General features: G+C 54.4%; 10 protein-coding genes across 10 annotated transcripts; 6 read left to right on the forward strand and 4 right to left on the reverse strand.

The window, feature by feature from the left end:
- Positions 1–45: 45 nt before the first annotated feature.
- COCMIDRAFT_37727 (uncharacterized protein) lies at positions 46–2,302 on the reverse strand (the record flags this gene model as incomplete). Its single annotated transcript, XM_007690844.1, has 2 exons — positions 46–2,068; positions 2,130–2,302. 2 exons carry the CDS (start codon positions 2,300–2,302, stop codon positions 46–48), a joined length of 2,196 nt encoding a protein of 731 aa, XP_007689034.1.
- Positions 2,303–3,709: 1,407 nt separating this feature from the next.
- On the forward strand, positions 3,710–5,041 carry COCMIDRAFT_6243 (uncharacterized protein; the record flags this gene model as incomplete). The annotated part of the gene is made up of 4 exons (XM_007690826.1): positions 3,710–3,808; positions 3,876–3,974; positions 4,050–4,246; positions 4,318–5,041. 4 exons carry the CDS (start codon positions 3,710–3,712, stop codon positions 5,039–5,041), a joined length of 1,119 nt encoding a protein of 372 aa, XP_007689016.1.
- Positions 5,042–5,586: 545 nt separating this feature from the next.
- COCMIDRAFT_37729 (uncharacterized protein) lies at positions 5,587–6,008 on the reverse strand (the record flags this gene model as incomplete). Its single annotated transcript, XM_007690845.1, has 4 exons — positions 5,587–5,631; positions 5,694–5,801; positions 5,857–5,928; positions 5,979–6,008. 4 exons carry the CDS (start codon positions 6,006–6,008, stop codon positions 5,587–5,589), a joined length of 255 nt encoding a protein of 84 aa, XP_007689035.1.
- Positions 6,009–6,297: 289 nt separating this feature from the next.
- Positions 6,298–7,705, forward strand: COCMIDRAFT_6245 (uncharacterized protein; the record flags this gene model as incomplete). Its single annotated transcript, XM_007690827.1, has 2 exons — positions 6,298–6,406; positions 6,528–7,705. The coding sequence occupies 2 exons, from the start codon at positions 6,298–6,300 to the stop codon at positions 7,703–7,705; spliced, it is 1,287 nt and encodes a 428-aa protein (XP_007689017.1).
- A 271-nt stretch (positions 7,706–7,976) lies between these two features.
- COCMIDRAFT_98168 (uncharacterized protein) lies at positions 7,977–8,306 on the reverse strand (the record flags this gene model as incomplete). The annotated part of the gene is made up of 2 exons (XM_007690865.1): positions 7,977–8,185; positions 8,270–8,306. 2 exons carry the CDS (start codon positions 8,304–8,306, stop codon positions 7,977–7,979), a joined length of 246 nt encoding a protein of 81 aa, XP_007689055.1.
- A 440-nt stretch (positions 8,307–8,746) lies between these two features.
- COCMIDRAFT_98184 (uncharacterized protein) lies at positions 8,747–9,451 on the forward strand (the record flags this gene model as incomplete). Its single annotated transcript, XM_007690866.1, has 4 exons — positions 8,747–8,780; positions 8,840–8,930; positions 9,123–9,315; positions 9,410–9,451. The coding sequence occupies 4 exons, from the start codon at positions 8,747–8,749 to the stop codon at positions 9,449–9,451; spliced, it is 360 nt and encodes a 119-aa protein (XP_007689056.1).
- Positions 9,452–10,893: 1,442 nt separating this feature from the next.
- COCMIDRAFT_98127 (uncharacterized protein) lies at positions 10,894–11,586 on the forward strand (the record flags this gene model as incomplete). The annotated part of the gene is made up of 2 exons (XM_007690867.1): positions 10,894–11,252; positions 11,457–11,586. Coding segments are annotated over 2 exons (489 nt in total), but the record flags the coding sequence as incomplete, so codon positions are not given.
- A 149-nt stretch (positions 11,587–11,735) lies between these two features.
- On the forward strand, positions 11,736–12,820 carry COCMIDRAFT_6248 (uncharacterized protein; the record flags this gene model as incomplete). Its single annotated transcript, XM_007690828.1, has 4 exons — positions 11,736–11,889; positions 12,240–12,350; positions 12,413–12,540; positions 12,644–12,820. 4 exons carry the CDS (start codon positions 11,736–11,738, stop codon positions 12,818–12,820), a joined length of 570 nt encoding a protein of 189 aa, XP_007689018.1.
- A 209-nt stretch (positions 12,821–13,029) lies between these two features.
- COCMIDRAFT_98149 (uncharacterized protein) lies at positions 13,030–13,284 on the forward strand (the record flags this gene model as incomplete). The annotated part of the gene is made up of 1 exon (XM_007690868.1): positions 13,030–13,284. The coding sequence occupies one exon, from the start codon at positions 13,030–13,032 to the stop codon at positions 13,282–13,284; it is 255 nt and encodes an 84-aa protein (XP_007689058.1).
- Positions 13,285–13,312: 28 nt separating this feature from the next.
- COCMIDRAFT_98164 (uncharacterized protein) lies at positions 13,313–14,904 on the reverse strand (the record flags this gene model as incomplete). Its single annotated transcript, XM_007690869.1, has 2 exons — positions 13,313–14,372; positions 14,558–14,904. 2 exons carry the CDS (start codon positions 14,902–14,904, stop codon positions 13,313–13,315), a joined length of 1,407 nt encoding a protein of 468 aa, XP_007689059.1.
- Positions 14,905–14,975: the final 71 nt, after the last annotated feature.

Consider the following 14,975-nt stretch of genomic DNA (forward strand, 5'->3'; position numbering starts at 1 on the left):
TTCTTTTTGGTTGGCATAAGTCGGCATGAGGTTCAGGGCTTTTACTTAGAAAGCATCTTCGTTAGGGCAGGCCGTAACATCGTGACCCTCGCTTTCGCATAGGGCGCACCATTTGTCGGGGTCGGCAATGGCGGCGCCCTTGGGGGGAACGAGGTCGGAGTTGGACGCGGTGAGGGAAGGGTTGGGGAGAGGAGCGGTTGGGGCGCTACCGGGGGTCTTGGATGGGGTGAGGATGGATGGGCGGCGCTCGGAGAGGGAGCGGTCGGAGACAGAGAGGCCGCGGAGACCTTCGATGACGCCGTCTTTGCCGTGGATGCTGTCGTTTGTGCGGGAGTAAGTGGATGCGTCGCCGCCCATGGCGGAGCAGTTGAGGATATCGTGGCCGCCAGTCTCGCAGATCTCGCACCAGAGATGGCTGCTGTTGACAGATGAGCGGCCGTCGGACTCGGGCATTATTGCAAGAGCGGGAGGAGTGTTGCGCTGTGACGAGTCCTTCCAGTTCATGATTGTGTCTTTGGAGTCACGCTCCCCAGGCTTCTTCTGCACTGCTGTGGCCTCAGACACACCATTGCTAATCATGCTGTCACGTTGCTCGGCAAGACCGAGCTGGCTCTTCAACTTTTCAATCTCACGCTCTAGTTCTTCTTCTCGGTAAGCCTTGCGTTCCACAAGACCACGAAGCTCTTCCTTTTCGCGCTCCAGGCGCTGTGCGTCTGCCTTTGCTTGTGCAAGCTCTTCAGCGTCCACAGCAGGGCCTTGTGGCGATAGAGGCGAACGTACACGCTCGTCCCCACCAGAACTCAAGGAATGGATAATGGCTTTGAGTCCTCGGATTTCATCGTCACGTTGCTCTACCTCTCTTTGACTTGGGCTTTGAGGCGTATCGACCATGGCACCTGCGCCCTTGAGAGCTGCAGCGGCCTTCTCTCGCTCGCGACGAAGCTCTGATCGGCCACGCTCCACTTCACCCCTGAGGAACTCCACTTCGCCTCGAGCTTCTGCCTCGCCTCGGCGCGCATCTTCCAGGCCTTCTTCAAGCTCCTGGACAAGCTCCTCGAGTTGCTTCAGCTGCATAGCAACGGTCTCAACGTCTTCAGTACGAGACTGGTATTCTCGCAGTTCTTCCGTCAGCTCCTCGACCTTTTTTTCGTATACTCGCTCAGTTTCGGTACTGGCTAGTTCGAGAGTGTCAATGGTGCTTCGGAAGTCAGAGCGATGAGCGTCAAACTCGGACGTGAGCATAGCAATCTTATCGTTCTTCTCTCGCAGAAGTGCTCGTAGTTGTGCAACATCGGTGGGCTCGTTGCTGCCGTGCGCCGACCCCATGTCCATTCCATCTTCTGGTATCAGACTCTGAATCTCAGCAAGACTGGCCTCCATTTCGCTCAGTGATGCAGCCTGCTCTTTCAGTTGCCTCTCTCGTTCATCCAAAAGCGCTTGTAGCCGCTGCACCTCGTCGCTGGGAGAGGAGCCCAGCCGTGAGCCCGGGCGGCGATGTTTGTAACTGGATATGGAATCATTGCTCGTGCGCGCTGCGCCGATGGGTGTCGTTTCCGTGTCTTCTTCAATAATATCTTGCTGGCCAACGCGAGAGCTGCTCCGCGAGTAGGATCGCTGGGGACCGGGTGTTCGTGGCTTCTGGAGGGGAGGAGCCCTCGGGACAGGACTGGCAAAGCGCGGAGGGGCCGGGCTTGCAAAGCGCGGGGGTGCGCCGATTGCGCTCTTGGAGAAGCCAGAGGGTGTGCGTGAGCCACTGCGAGCCGGCGAGGCACTCAAGCCTTGCTTCTGACGATAGGGCGATTCAGGGCGAGCAAAGGAGCGGCCCAGGCTGGATTTGCCCTGGGGACTGGTTGCGCGGACACCGGGTCCGATGGACTGGGAGAATTGCGACTTTGGCGCATCGTGGCCGAAGTTGGGTTTTTCGGTGGTGGAGAGGCTGAAGTTGGGATACGAAGGTGTGACTGGTTCGGGCGCAAAGTCGGATGAGCCTCCTGAGACCCGCTTTTGGGCGCGATGCACAGGGAGGAAGATGCCGGAGTTGGGGATCGAAGTGTCAAAGTACTGTGTGCTGTGTCGCCATCAGTGGATGCCCCCAGGAGTGTGTTCAGAAGAGCGGTGGGCATGCGTACCCATCGACGGAGCCGTTATTCTTGCCCCGCGCGGCGTATTCTCTGTTGAGTTCAACGCCGGCGAAGACTCCTTGCTTGCCGCGAATGCTGCCGACAAACTTGACAACGCCGACCATGCCACCAGGGACATCTACGGTGTCGCCCACGTCAATGTCCTGGCCGTCGGCGCCCATGCGGTGTGCTGGCGAGTTGCCGCCTACGAGTGCGGAGAGGGAGGCCTGCCGGGCCATGTTTTTGCTGGCGGCGTTTAGGTTGGGCGATGAGGCAGTGGGATGTAGCATAGGTCGCGCCCCAAGGCGGCGGGGAGTCTGGGGATAGGCCATGCCAGGGCGTTGTTTGTCGCAGGGTAGACCTGTTCCTTGGTGTAGGGTAGGTTGGACAGACCAAGGACGGTGTTTGTTTTGATAAGAGGGGACTACAGGGGTCTGGACAGCCAAGTCATGGGCGACGGTAGAGCGTGATTATTTAACCGACAGCTGCCCAATGAATTGCGATCATCCCATTCGGGCGACATGGCGCTCCTAATTGTTCTTTATGCGCCCCGTCCCGCGTTCCCCTGGATGTGGACGGCTATAAACTCTGCGGCTTGACGCCTTGGGGAAATGTCTTTGCAATACCACGCTCAACAAGGCCGCATCACGTCACCCCGACCTAGTGGGTGATGGGGCCGCCCATGACCAACCGTCGCTCCTTGGTACCAAAACGGATCCAATAAAGTCTACAGCATCAGTCGGTGGTTGCGCTTAGCATAGCAGACAGGCCCTCTCTGATGCATGCTAGGCCGCTCAACACATGTAGAGGGTCGACAGTTGTCAATTGTGACACCTCAGGGGTTTTGGCAAGACAGGCTTGCAATCAAAGCGGCTCCGTCTCTACAGGGGTTGGTGGACGATAGGTGTAAGGATATAAGTAAGTACCTACAGTCCCATCTGCGTGGACACTCTCAGCACATTGGCCTTGTACACGGAGGAGGAAAACGTCTGAACCGTGGACCGTACGTTGAAGTGGGAGCCGTGCCTTTGCCCACAGACCCGCGAGCTGGCCCTTGCGTGCCGAACATGCGCAAACGCGTGGGCACGTGAGGTCATGTCGCCCGGACCAGCACTTCCACAAGTTCCCCTGGCGGTCTGCGTTGGATGCAGACAATCTCGCAGGCGATGCTCCATCATGCTGCTAGATGGATACGCTGTATCTGCCTTCACTTATTAGAGTGTGTGCTATTACGAGCATCCGTTTCAGATTAAGGCAAGGAATATGTGGAGTGGCATGACAACCATCGGGGGGGTTTTTTTTTTAAAAAAAAGGCCTTTGGAATATCAGTCACGGACATCATTGGCCCACGTCTCAAGGAAACATAACTCCTTTTTTATGTTGAACTGTATTGAACAAGTCGTTTTTCTCCAATGCTCATGCTCATCCCGATTCAGCTGGCTGCGGAGATGCAGACACTCCCGACTCGCCGAGCCAGATCCCCCCATGTCCAACAATTGCCGAGGCTCATGGCTCGGTGATGCTCAACCGCGCCAGCTACATCACTGTGCGCCCGCGCTTACCATGTGCTCTCTCCAGACGCACCCACCATGGCTGGCAATGTTCGGCAGCCCATTGACGTAGCCTCCTTGGAGCGCTACATCGCTGCTCATGTTCCTGAAATTAAGGTTCCTTTGGATGTGAAGCAGGTGCGTGTGTAGTGGAGCAAGCATGAAGCTTGACCCGAGGAACACGATTTACTAATACAGAAGCTAGTTTGGCTATGGACAATCAAATCCGACATACCAGTTGACGGATAAGACTGGAAAGAAGTATGTGCTGAGGAAGAAGCCTCCGGGCCAGCTGCTATCAAAGGTACATACACATCTACATATTAGTCCCCTTCCAACCACCAAGAAAAAGAAAGCTAACCTGCTTGCCTGCTCGCAGACTGCACACAAAGTCGATCGTGAATACCGCATCATTCATGCACTGGAAAACACCGACGTCCCCGTTCCACGAGCACTATGTCTCTGTCAAGACGAAAAAGTCATCGGCACCGACTTCTACATCATGGAGTTTCTCGACGGCCGCATCTTTGAAGACCCCGTCCTTCCTGATGTAACTCCAGAGGACCGAACAAAAATGTATGTCCCACATGCCGTCTCAAGGGCTAAAAAGCATTCAAACTCCATACATTAACTAACCTGCCCGTAAGGTGGCACTCCGCAATCACCACCCTCGCAAAATTCCACCGCGTACTCCCCTCCTCCGTAAACCTCTCCTCCTACGGCAAACCCTCGGGCTTCTACACCCGCCAAATCGCAACCTTCACCACAATCTCCGCCTCGCAAGCCTCGGCCAAAGACAAAGAAACCGGCGAGCCCGTAGGTAAAATCCCGCACCAAGACGACATGGTCTCCTTCTTCAGCGACCCCCGCACCCAACCAAAAGACCGCGCAACCTTTGTCCACGGCGACTACAAAATCGACAACGTCGTCTTCCACAAAACCGAGCCCCGCGTCATCGGCATCCTGGATTGGGAAATGAGTACAATCGGCCACCCGCTGTCTGACCTCAACAACGTCATGTCGCCGTACATCACGGCCTCAAGCCAGGCCGCCATGTCGATCGGGCGTGCTCACCAAGGGTTTCAGCCTGGAGCTACACCGGGTTTACCTACCTGTGAGCAGCTTATCACGTGGTACTCTGAGGTCGCGGAGTGGGATCCGCGCCCGGATTTCACCTGGGGAAACGCGTTTAGTACGTATCGGCTTGCGATTATCATGCAGGGGATTGCGGCGCGGTATGCGTTGAGGCAGGCGAGTAGTGCACAGGCGCAAGAGTATGGGCAGATGATGAGGCCGTATGCGGAGATTGCGTGGGAGTTGGTGCAGGAGGTTAAGAGGGAGAATGAGAAGGCTGAGAAACCCAAGTTGTAGGCGAAGCTTTAGCTGTGTCCTGTTGTCGGTAGATCAATTTAAAATGCAATAAAAGAAGTCATGTTTTTAGTATGCAATTGATAAGCTGTTGCTTCCTTTAATTCCGGTGTTGAAAATGCCAAGTGACTGGAACCCATAGCACTGATTTCATTTCTTTCTCTATCGATCATATGAATCGAATCCTACTTGCGCTTTCTCAAATGCTCTATTGGTGGTCCCTCGGTTGTCATCGTATCGAGGGTACTATATCGCGTAAATAATCCAGTCAGTCTGTCAACACAGATGTCGCGCAAGAGGAACAATAAAACACTGTCCTCTGTAAATGGTAAACTGCTCGGAACAGGAGAGATGCAGGCGATGGAAAAGAAAAGGGAGGAGGGGGAGCCTGGTAAAGGCATGCCCAATAGTTTCTTTTCGCGCCCCAAACGCCAGATGCGCCATTGAATAATCTTCCCATACTCTGTGCCATCTTGCTTTCCGCTCCGGTACTTGTTCCGGTATACCGCTGAATTTTGCTTCCTCGTCTCTGGTCGTGTGCACACTCTTTACCGTCCGATCTTAGGGACGTCCTGGTTGATACGGTCGAGCGCCTAGAGCAGGTTAGTTAGCTTGCGATGGACCGTATTTATTAGGGATACAGGGGACTTCGTACCTCGAGCATAACTACGGCGTTTCCGCGAATTACCACCATTCCAATGCGCACCTTTTCACCGCCAGCCTTCTCCTCAAGTGCTTCGTCGAGGACAATGTTTAGGTAGACCTGCGCGGTGTGAGCTTTGTTTGGTGAGGTTGGGGGAATACTGAGATGGACTTACGTCGTACCCACGGAGGATACCCATAACTTTGCGACTACCGTTCAACTGTACGAGGACGCGCTTCTCCAAGTACTTTGGTCGGGTTAGTAAGAGTGGATTCGGGACAGCAATTCGAAGCTTACCTTCTTCAACTCGGGCTGTGCTTGAGGCATGTTGGAAGCGGTAATAGAGCGATGAGAGTTCGGTCGCTGTGTATGCGGCGAGTGGGCGTCTAGGTAATTACGCTCGTGTCGGTCGTGGGAAAGCTGGGGTCGCGCGTGGTGTTCGACAAGCAAGAGCAAGTGCTACACATGGTGGGAGAGCTCTGGGGCTTTTTGCGGAGGGCCCGTGCACAGGCACCACCACCGACATGTGAGCGCGACCACTAGTCTTCCTCTACCAATCCTCCATGGACTTGAACTGGTTTTAAGAGCATTGGAAATCAACTGGAATTCACAAAACATGAAACGATCCAGTTCTACGCGTGTAGCGCGCAAAATCGGCAGCTACGATGACGACGAGTCCGCCGATAGCACCAACAGCTCGCAGAACGAAGTACAGAAGCCTACAGGTTAGTCGTAACTTCCTCGCGATTGCCAGCCTTTCTGACGTTGGGGAAACTTGCAGCGAACTTTTCCAGGCCCACGTGAAAAAAAAGCTGGCAAAGGCTCTGTGCTAACTAAGCCTTGTAGTCGTCAAGCGGCCTGCGCTTGGTAAAGCAAAGAAGCGCTCTTCACTACGTATGTCGTTTGGTGCTGGCGACGAGGCGAACAATGGCGAGGAATCGAGCGATTCAGCAGTTGTGACTCCGAAAAAGGCGAACCTCAGTCGCATAGCACTGGAGAAGAGTGCACAACTACGGGCCCGCTCACCACTCGTATCGGAATCTGCGAAACCGACTGAATACAGCAAGGATTATATCGCTGAACTACGAAACTCGACACCGTCAACACCTAGAGATCTCAAGATCTCCGCCGAGGAAGAGGAGGAGATTCGCGCGCTAGATATTGCGGCAAAGTTTGGGCCCGTCGCGTCGCTCGAGACGACGTCATCTGCGATTCCTACCGAAGCAGAGATACGGGAAAAGAAGGCGCGGAGGCGACGCTTAGCACATGAGGAGAACGCATACGATGGCGAAGATGCAGCCTGGGCGTCCGACGACCAAGGGGAGGACGAATTCAGACAACACAGAGACAAGATTTCCCTTCGACCCAAAGATAAATGGGGAGAAACCCGCCTAGTCCACGACGACGAAGACATCGCCGAAGGCTTCGACGACTACGTCGAAGACGGCAAGATAGCCCTCGGCCGCAAGTCCGAAAAAGAAGCCCAGCGACGACGCCGCGCCGAAATGGCCGAACTCATCAACGACGCAGAGGGCTCCTCAGGAGACGACGGCTCTGGCGACTCCGACGAAGATCGCAACTTCGCATTCGCCGCAGCCCAAGCCCGCGCGGGTCGTTACGGCCAAAAAGTAGACGAAGACGACGACGGCACTAGGACACCTCCTCGCATCACACCTCTCCCAGATCTCGACGACATCCTCCAAGGCCTCACCATCGACATCGAAGCCCGGAAACAGCGAAAAGCACTGCTTCTCCAGAAAATGCAAGATCTCAAAGACGACAAAGTACGCATTGAAGAACGCAAAAAGTATCTCCAGGAACAACTCCAAAAAACCGGCGAGGAATACGAGAAACTCCGCCAGGAATCCGGGTTACCGGCCTTACCCACTAATACTCTGGAAGCAGGAGGAGGTAGCAGGATGATCACAGAACGAGGCCTAGATAGTCTGGGCACTACACCACTAGGCGGTACACCCTTGGCTGGCACACCACTGGCGAATAGATCAAGTGAGGATTCAGATTGAGTAGAGTGTGTTTATATATTGTTTTTTTCTTGAATTGAAATAAAAAGAAGTGGACCTTCTTTCCAGGTCGTTGTAATTCGTACATTTATTTCCTCTCTCCCTCCCTCCTTTTATATTGGCAATACTCCATGACGCCCCAAATCAACCATCCCATATATATACAGATCAAATACCTTCCAATCTCCTCATCCGTTATTCTTACACCCCGCCCCCTTCCCCTCCCTTTCTCTTTTCGTATTCTCTCGATACGCTCGCTACGCTCACACCGCACTCATTTATTCTCATCCAACTCCCTCCACACCTTCTGGATCCTCTCCCTCTTTTCTTTGGCTGCCTCGCGATTCAGGCGCGTGCGCTCAAGCCGGATGCCGCGCAGACACATGTTGACTTTGTGCTTGGCGTCGGTGCAGTTGCCCGTTACTTTCCAGAGGAAGCCGTGGGCGTGGCATTCTTCGAGGGCTGCGACGACGTCGGCGCAGTCTGGGTTGCGTTGGGGGTTAGCTTCGGGTGTGTGTGTTGGGGAGAAGGAGAGAGGGAGGGGAGGAGCGGGAGGGGCAAGTTTACTTTTTTGGACTTCTTCTGTGTGGAGGTGGGGGTGCATTGTTAGGCTCGATGGAATTGGGGTCTGCGCAAGGAGAAAGAGGAGTGTGGAGGTGGGTGTACTGTTTGGGCGCAAGTGGTGAGGAGTGGAGGTTGGTCGAGAGTGTAGTTGGAACCAATCCGATCTCTGGTTTCTTGGACGAATCGCATGAGATCTCAGCGTAAGTACCCTAACGTTTAACACCGTACGTCCGAGCGCGTCTTTCTTCGGCCTTTGCGCTCGCAACGTCGGTTTCGATCAACAACGCTTTTGCTTAATTCTCGCGGAACAGATTAGCCATACGCAGATTTAGCGTATCCATCTGCGAGTAGAATTTCCATCCGCGTGAGCTCTGAGTGCACTGCATTGGCCATTGCACGATCTTTTTTCTCTCTTTCTTTCTCCCGAGTTCCCCGCAACCCAGAGTGGGCGTCTCTCTCACCCGCCACCCCACGTTCGCCATGGCGTCTCAAGCACAGCTGAAGAAGCAACAAGGTATACCTTACACTCTCAATTTCCGAAATGTGATTTCATGTAAGCTGATGCGAAGGCAGAGCTTCAAACAACGTACCAGAATTACAAAAACACGCTACAGACCATTGCCTCCAAAATCGGGGATATCGAGCAAGAATCCGAAGAGCACAAGTAAGTTTTCCACGATTTGCATAGCGTGCTCGAACTTCAGTCACCTGCCCCTTCCCAATCACACCGCTTCTTCGGTGGTTCGGCGACTCCAACACCCCCTCCTTTGAGGATATTATCTACTCTTTACGCAAAGAGCACGATGCCTGGGTTGTGTCATGTAGTCAAGGAGAATCATTAACTGATGTATACTAGACTTGTGCTTGAGACGCTGCAGCCGCTTTCGGGGGACCGGAAATGCTTCCGCATGATCAACGGCGTATTGACTGAGCGGACGGTTAAGGAGGTAGTGCCTATTCTGCAGACTAACTCGGAGGGCCTGAAGAAGGCGCTAGAAGAGCTAGTGAAGCAGTACAAGTTAAAGCAGGATGAGATGGAAAAGTGGAAGGTACGTGTGTCTGTGGTGTGAGAAGGAGAGTTGCATATGACGACTGAGACTATGGTCTGGGGTTGGGAACGGACAGCTGACTTTGCCACTACAGAAGAAGAACAACATTCAAGTTGTTCAGCAGCCTGGGCAGTAGACTGGTGTCCGGACCATGCGGCACCCCTTTGACAGGGAGGGTACACGACGTATGCTTGGTTCCACATGGAATACTGCCAGCATCAAGGCGGCAGAATCTCGGCCACCAGAGTCAGAACAGACGCAGACAGGCCATGACGGAAGAATGAAAAGTGTTCCGGATCGGACAGCAAGGCCGTAGTGTGTAGGGAGTGACGAGATGATGAGATGTTAGTACAGCATGTCACGATATGACAGCATAGCTTTCTCCACAGCAATCCAGGCAGTACCCATGAAGGAGGGTATATGTAAATAACCCCCGTACTATAGCTTCGGCAACGATGTGTGTGTGTGTGTGTGAAATTTGAAATGTAATGGAGGGGGGGTAGCCAGGCACAGCATGGCTAGGCAGTGCAATGGTCGACGACATCGATGGTCGTGTGTGCCCCCACATACCACATGGACTACCCACTGGTTGTATGTATGTAGGCATGATATGACGAATGGGAAATTACCGAAGAAAGAGGGAGCGTGGGCTTGGAGGCCGAGTTTGCAGCCGACCAGCACGTGCTCCCCACTCTAGGCGGGCCTTCTGCACGATGAGCTGTCGAGTTGGCTTTCAGTCGAGCTGACGCACCGATCTACGACCATGGTACCATGACCGTGGACACGTAGCTCATAGGGTACCGGCAAAACTGGCTGCAAGGAGAAGGCGAACGGTGAGGTTCAGAAGCCGTTTGCGGCTAGGGAGGGGACGTCATCTAGCGCTGGGTAATAGTGAAGCTGATAGCAAGGCTGTACTTACATGCAACCGAGCCCAACAAGAGAGATTGAGGGATTGCCGGCAGCATGTGGCTGGGATTACGCTGAGGATAAGGTGTGATGATGGGAAAAGCAATACTAGGGGTGGAGTAGACTTGGCGTGGTGGTGTAAGTATGTGTGTGCGTGCGTGGGAGAGGATAGTCGTCTAATTTGTGTCCTAGTGACAAGAGCATGTTTGCATTCGGGTAGAGAGAGAAGAGCATAGTGGAGTCTGGGCATCTCGAATGGGGAAAAAGAGGGACTTGCAACGTGGGATAGCGTAGGGCTGTCGAATAAAAGGTGGTGGCATGGCTTGCATAGAGGATCGCCGACTAGCGCCTGGGTGTTGCAGGTGTGCTTCTGACGACAGGCCGGTGGACGGCATGGTGATGGTGATGGCGAGGTTTGCCGGCAGTAGCCCGAGGGCATTGACTGGACCGAGGCGGGGTCGGGATGAAGCCGAGTGAGGCAGAGGCAGTTGGAGACAAGCGATGGAGGTGAAAGAGTGGCTCGGGGCGGGCCGAGGATGGTGGGCGCAGGCGCAGGCGCATTGATGATGGCGGGAGTAGTAGTAGTAGTAGTAGTAGTAGCAGTAGTACTTAGCAGCAGTAGCATGACATAGTGATGGCAATGGCAATGCACCGCACCGCACCGTCTCTCCGCACCGTCTTTCCGCACGCTACTCCGGCCAACGTCCAAGCTTGGCCGCCGCCGCCCCATCTCGGGCGCTCAGAGCTTCGCATCCCCATATCATCTCCTCGCGCTCCTATTGGCAGGCGCGTCCCCAGCTGCTTCTCACCTCCATTCGCGACCAAGGCGTACAGCTCCCGGAATCCATTGACTCGACCCGAATCACGGCCCTTTGCTCCAACTGGACCTTCTCCCCCAGCGACTGCTTGCATCCCGTCCCACCGCTAATCCATCGCCACGGCGGACCGCCATCGTCGCACCGACTATCAGGCCGCCGCCGCAGGGCATACACACGACTCCGCCGTCTCTCTTGTCGCCCCTCGCTCTACGTGTAAGTCAGCCCGTGTCTGTCTGCCTGCGTGCGTGTCCATGTGAGGGATAGAGAGAACCAGAAGGAGAAGGAGCGACCAGCCCATCTGGGTCGCACCTGCCTGGCCCGTTGCCCATGGCCCGTCGCGCCTTCCTCGTCTAGTTGTTGTTGTTGTTGTTGATGGCTGACTGATGACCGACCGACTGACTGACTGACTCCAAGCAGTTCGCGTGCCGTCGAGCCTCTCCACTCGGTCGCCGCCACCGTCGTAGTACGTCGTCAGCAGCAGCAGCGGCACCTTCCCAGCCTCCAAGCTCCCAAGCTACCTGAGCCTGCATCTGCTGCATGCCACTAACCGTCTCCCTTGCTCACCACCCTCGTTACACCAGTGACCCCCCAGCCTGCATACTCGGCCGCCAACTCGCCCCATCGTCTCTCCCAGTGACGTGGTCGCCAACGAAATAGTCGCCAGCGCACACGCTTGCCGACCGCGCAACCGCTAATATGTCGGCCTCTCCCCCAAAGCAGGAGGGCGTGGAACCAGTCCAGTCGCCTGACGAAGAACAGCCCATGGACCGGAACACAGAAGAGAACACAGCCCAGATAGGTTACGAGTTCGAAGTTAAGGAACAAGACCGATGGCTTCCTATCGCCAATGGTACGTCCATTTCCCCAATGCCCTTTTTTTCCCCGCCGCCGGCCATGTTTGCGCGCCCGTCACTTCTCTGGTCTGCACGTCGCGACAGATTGCTCAAACGCGCGCAATCGCTCTCTGCATGTCCCCAGACTCTCTCTCCATTCGCGCGTGCCTGCGTCGAATCGCCTAAATCTGCACTTTGCTCCAGCCACTCAGCTGCGCGCTGTGCCTGGAATTTGGCCGACGTGCAGCCTGCGCCATGTCGTCGTCTTCTCCACCCTCGTCGACGTCCCCGCCACAAGCAACGCCAAAGAATGCAAACACAACCCAAAGTGCCGCTTCAGATGCTAACATTCGCAACTTTGCTCCAGTCGCCCGTATCATGAAGATGGCTCTTCCCGAAAACGCCAAAATCGCAAAGGAGGCAAAGGAATGCATGCAGGAATGTGTCAGCGAGTTCATTTCCTTCATCACAAGCGAGGGTAAGTCTATTTGTTTCCGATTTGAACCACCCCCAAGAACCAGTTACTAATCATGTTTGTAGCCTCCGAAAAGTGTCAGCAGGAGAAGCGCAAGACAGTCAATGGCGAGGATATTCTCTTCGCCATGACCTCCCTTGGCTTCGAAAACTACTCCGAAGCTCTCAAAATCTACCTTTCCAGGTACCGCGAAGTAAGCTACCCCTTTTTCCTTCCACCCCTCTCACTCTTCTTTTGTTGCCTATTGTTTGGCGAAAACGTTTATCTGAACTATTGGTATTGATTGGTGGTACGAGACCCTCCTCGCAAATCAGAACAAGCCACCCACTGGGCAGTTTGCAGCCGGGTCCGGCGGGCCCAACGCAGGCGGGTCAGAGAACCAACAGCATGTACTGAGCGGCGATTCCGAAATGGGCGACGACTCGACTGCCTTTGGCTATCCCGTCCACAATGGAAACGGAACAGAGTACTAGTTGTGCCGAGCTCTGGTGATCGCAGTGCAAAAGATGGAAGAAGAGAAAGCCATCGTCCAGGAAAGACATGGGAAAAGCTGCAAGATCACCGGATAACGAGCAACTTACGAACAAGTTACTTGCCAAGAATTCATGAAGAGATGGAATTGAGAACATGGTTGTTGGGATCAGATTGTTCAGACTGCCAGAGCATCTGTTGTGGGGTTATAATGCTTGTGAACAGAATACTTGTTGTGTCGACAAGACGTCACCTTGAGGTCTTGCCCCAGGACTCTGTACAGACAGGATGGGCAGAGAAGGGCACACGTGGACTATTTGGATACCTTTTGTCTTCTTACATGCTGGATTACTATTGGTCTAGATTTTATCTTTTGCTCACACGGGCCGACCGACATTCGTTATGCGACTGGGAATCAAACATATTGAAAATCGCTGTGCCAATGCTACAGCCACTTGAGTGCTGACTGTGATATCATTGTAGTAGGAGGAATCCTACGGACGGCTATACCCTGATGTCGACGCACCTTGCCTTCGAGCTATCAGTTGACTTAACGGTATGTCGTCTTCCTGCTCATCGTAAAACTCCACATCCTCATCCACGCCAAAGTCCTTTAACCTCTCACCCTCGGCATTCCGCCATGCAGCCTCTCCTTCCAGTCCCTTTTCGCCGTACTTCTTCTCAGCCTCTTCCTCTTCTTCCTCAGCATCATCACTAGCATTGTCTCCATACGTATACCCTCCATCATCATCATCATCATCATCATCATCATCACGACTGTTGCCGTATTCTACTTCATCCTCCACCCCCCTTTGCTGCGCCCGTCCCCCAAGGCCCCTCCTCCTCAACGCATCCTCCGCCTGCCTCGCCTTGAACGCCTTAATCGTCTCCTCAGCGCTCATCTCCGGCGCGTCCGCAAACTGAAACGCACCCACATTCGCCGCCTTGGCATTCCTCCTGTACGCGCGATCCGGGTCTGGCGGCGGCCACACCGTACCCGGGTCCTCGAAGCCATTCGTCTCAAACGCCAGGCCGCTGGCTAGACTGGGCGTTGCGCCAAACGGATTCAACCACGCGATTGGATTTGCGGAGTTCATGCCTTGCACGATGTTCGCCCAGATGCCAATGTCGTAGGGAAATTCCTGTTTGCGGATGCGGATCTGCTGCGTCCCGTCGGGCGAGGGGAGGTAGCCTCCGTACTGGCGGGCGCGGCGCAACAGCGTTCTGTGGCGTTCAATTTCCCAGCTTTCGATGGTGGTGGTGTTGACGGCTAGGCACCAGATGTTGCGGAGGAAGAGGACGCCGAGGGTGAAGAGGGTGAGGCTGTTTACGAAGAGGATGGTGAAGAGGTGGGCGAGTTGGAAGGGGGTGGGGCCCATGGAGGAGGGCATGTCTAGGTTGGACCAGAGGTAGGCGAGGCGGGTGAAGATGAAGGATTCAAGGAGGGAGAGACCGGCGGTGGTGTAGAAGAGGAAGCGGATGAAGTGGGGGAAGGTGGTATGGCTGACGCAGTTGTTGGTCCAGGGGCAGTGGTGGTCCATTTTGGGGATGCATCTGGGGGGGTGGTTAGCTTTGCCATTGGTAATATTGGGGTGATGTTTGTGAGAAGTGGATTCCATGTTACACTGAAAGTCCATTGACTCTTTCATGACTTGGTGGTTCAGAGGCGAAATAGCCATTACGCCTTTGCCTCGATATCTTTCTCAAAACAAACACGGACATATGAAAATCCGACCTACCTCTTACACTCCTTACAGTGATGTGCCCTCGGCGGCTTCGCAGCCTCACACCGAAAACACCACTTCCTACTCTTCCCCACCAAATCTTCCGCTTCATTCCCCGTTCCCTCCTTACCCTCCGCCTTCACCGCACCCCCAACATTCCAATCCTTCGGTATCGTCCCAGGATACACAAACACGCTCTGCGTATACGTGATAAAAATAAGGACTAAAATAGCATTCGCCGCAATAATCTCATTCTTGCTCAATGGCGCAGGCTCCAGCTGCATCAGCAGGTACTGCGAGGGGTACCCGAGAAACAATATCAACGCATAGACCGAGGGTACCGCGAGTTGGGTAAACTCCATCTTAGATACAACATCCGACGGGGAAGAAAACCCAGGATGGAAAGATGGGGAAATTTAAGCTCGGAAATGGG

Source organism: Bipolaris oryzae (assembly GCF_000523455.1).
Source record: "Bipolaris oryzae ATCC 44560 unplaced genomic scaffold scaffold_86, whole genome shotgun sequence".
Lineage (NCBI taxonomy): Eukaryota > Fungi > Ascomycota > Dothideomycetes > Pleosporales > Pleosporaceae > Bipolaris > Bipolaris oryzae.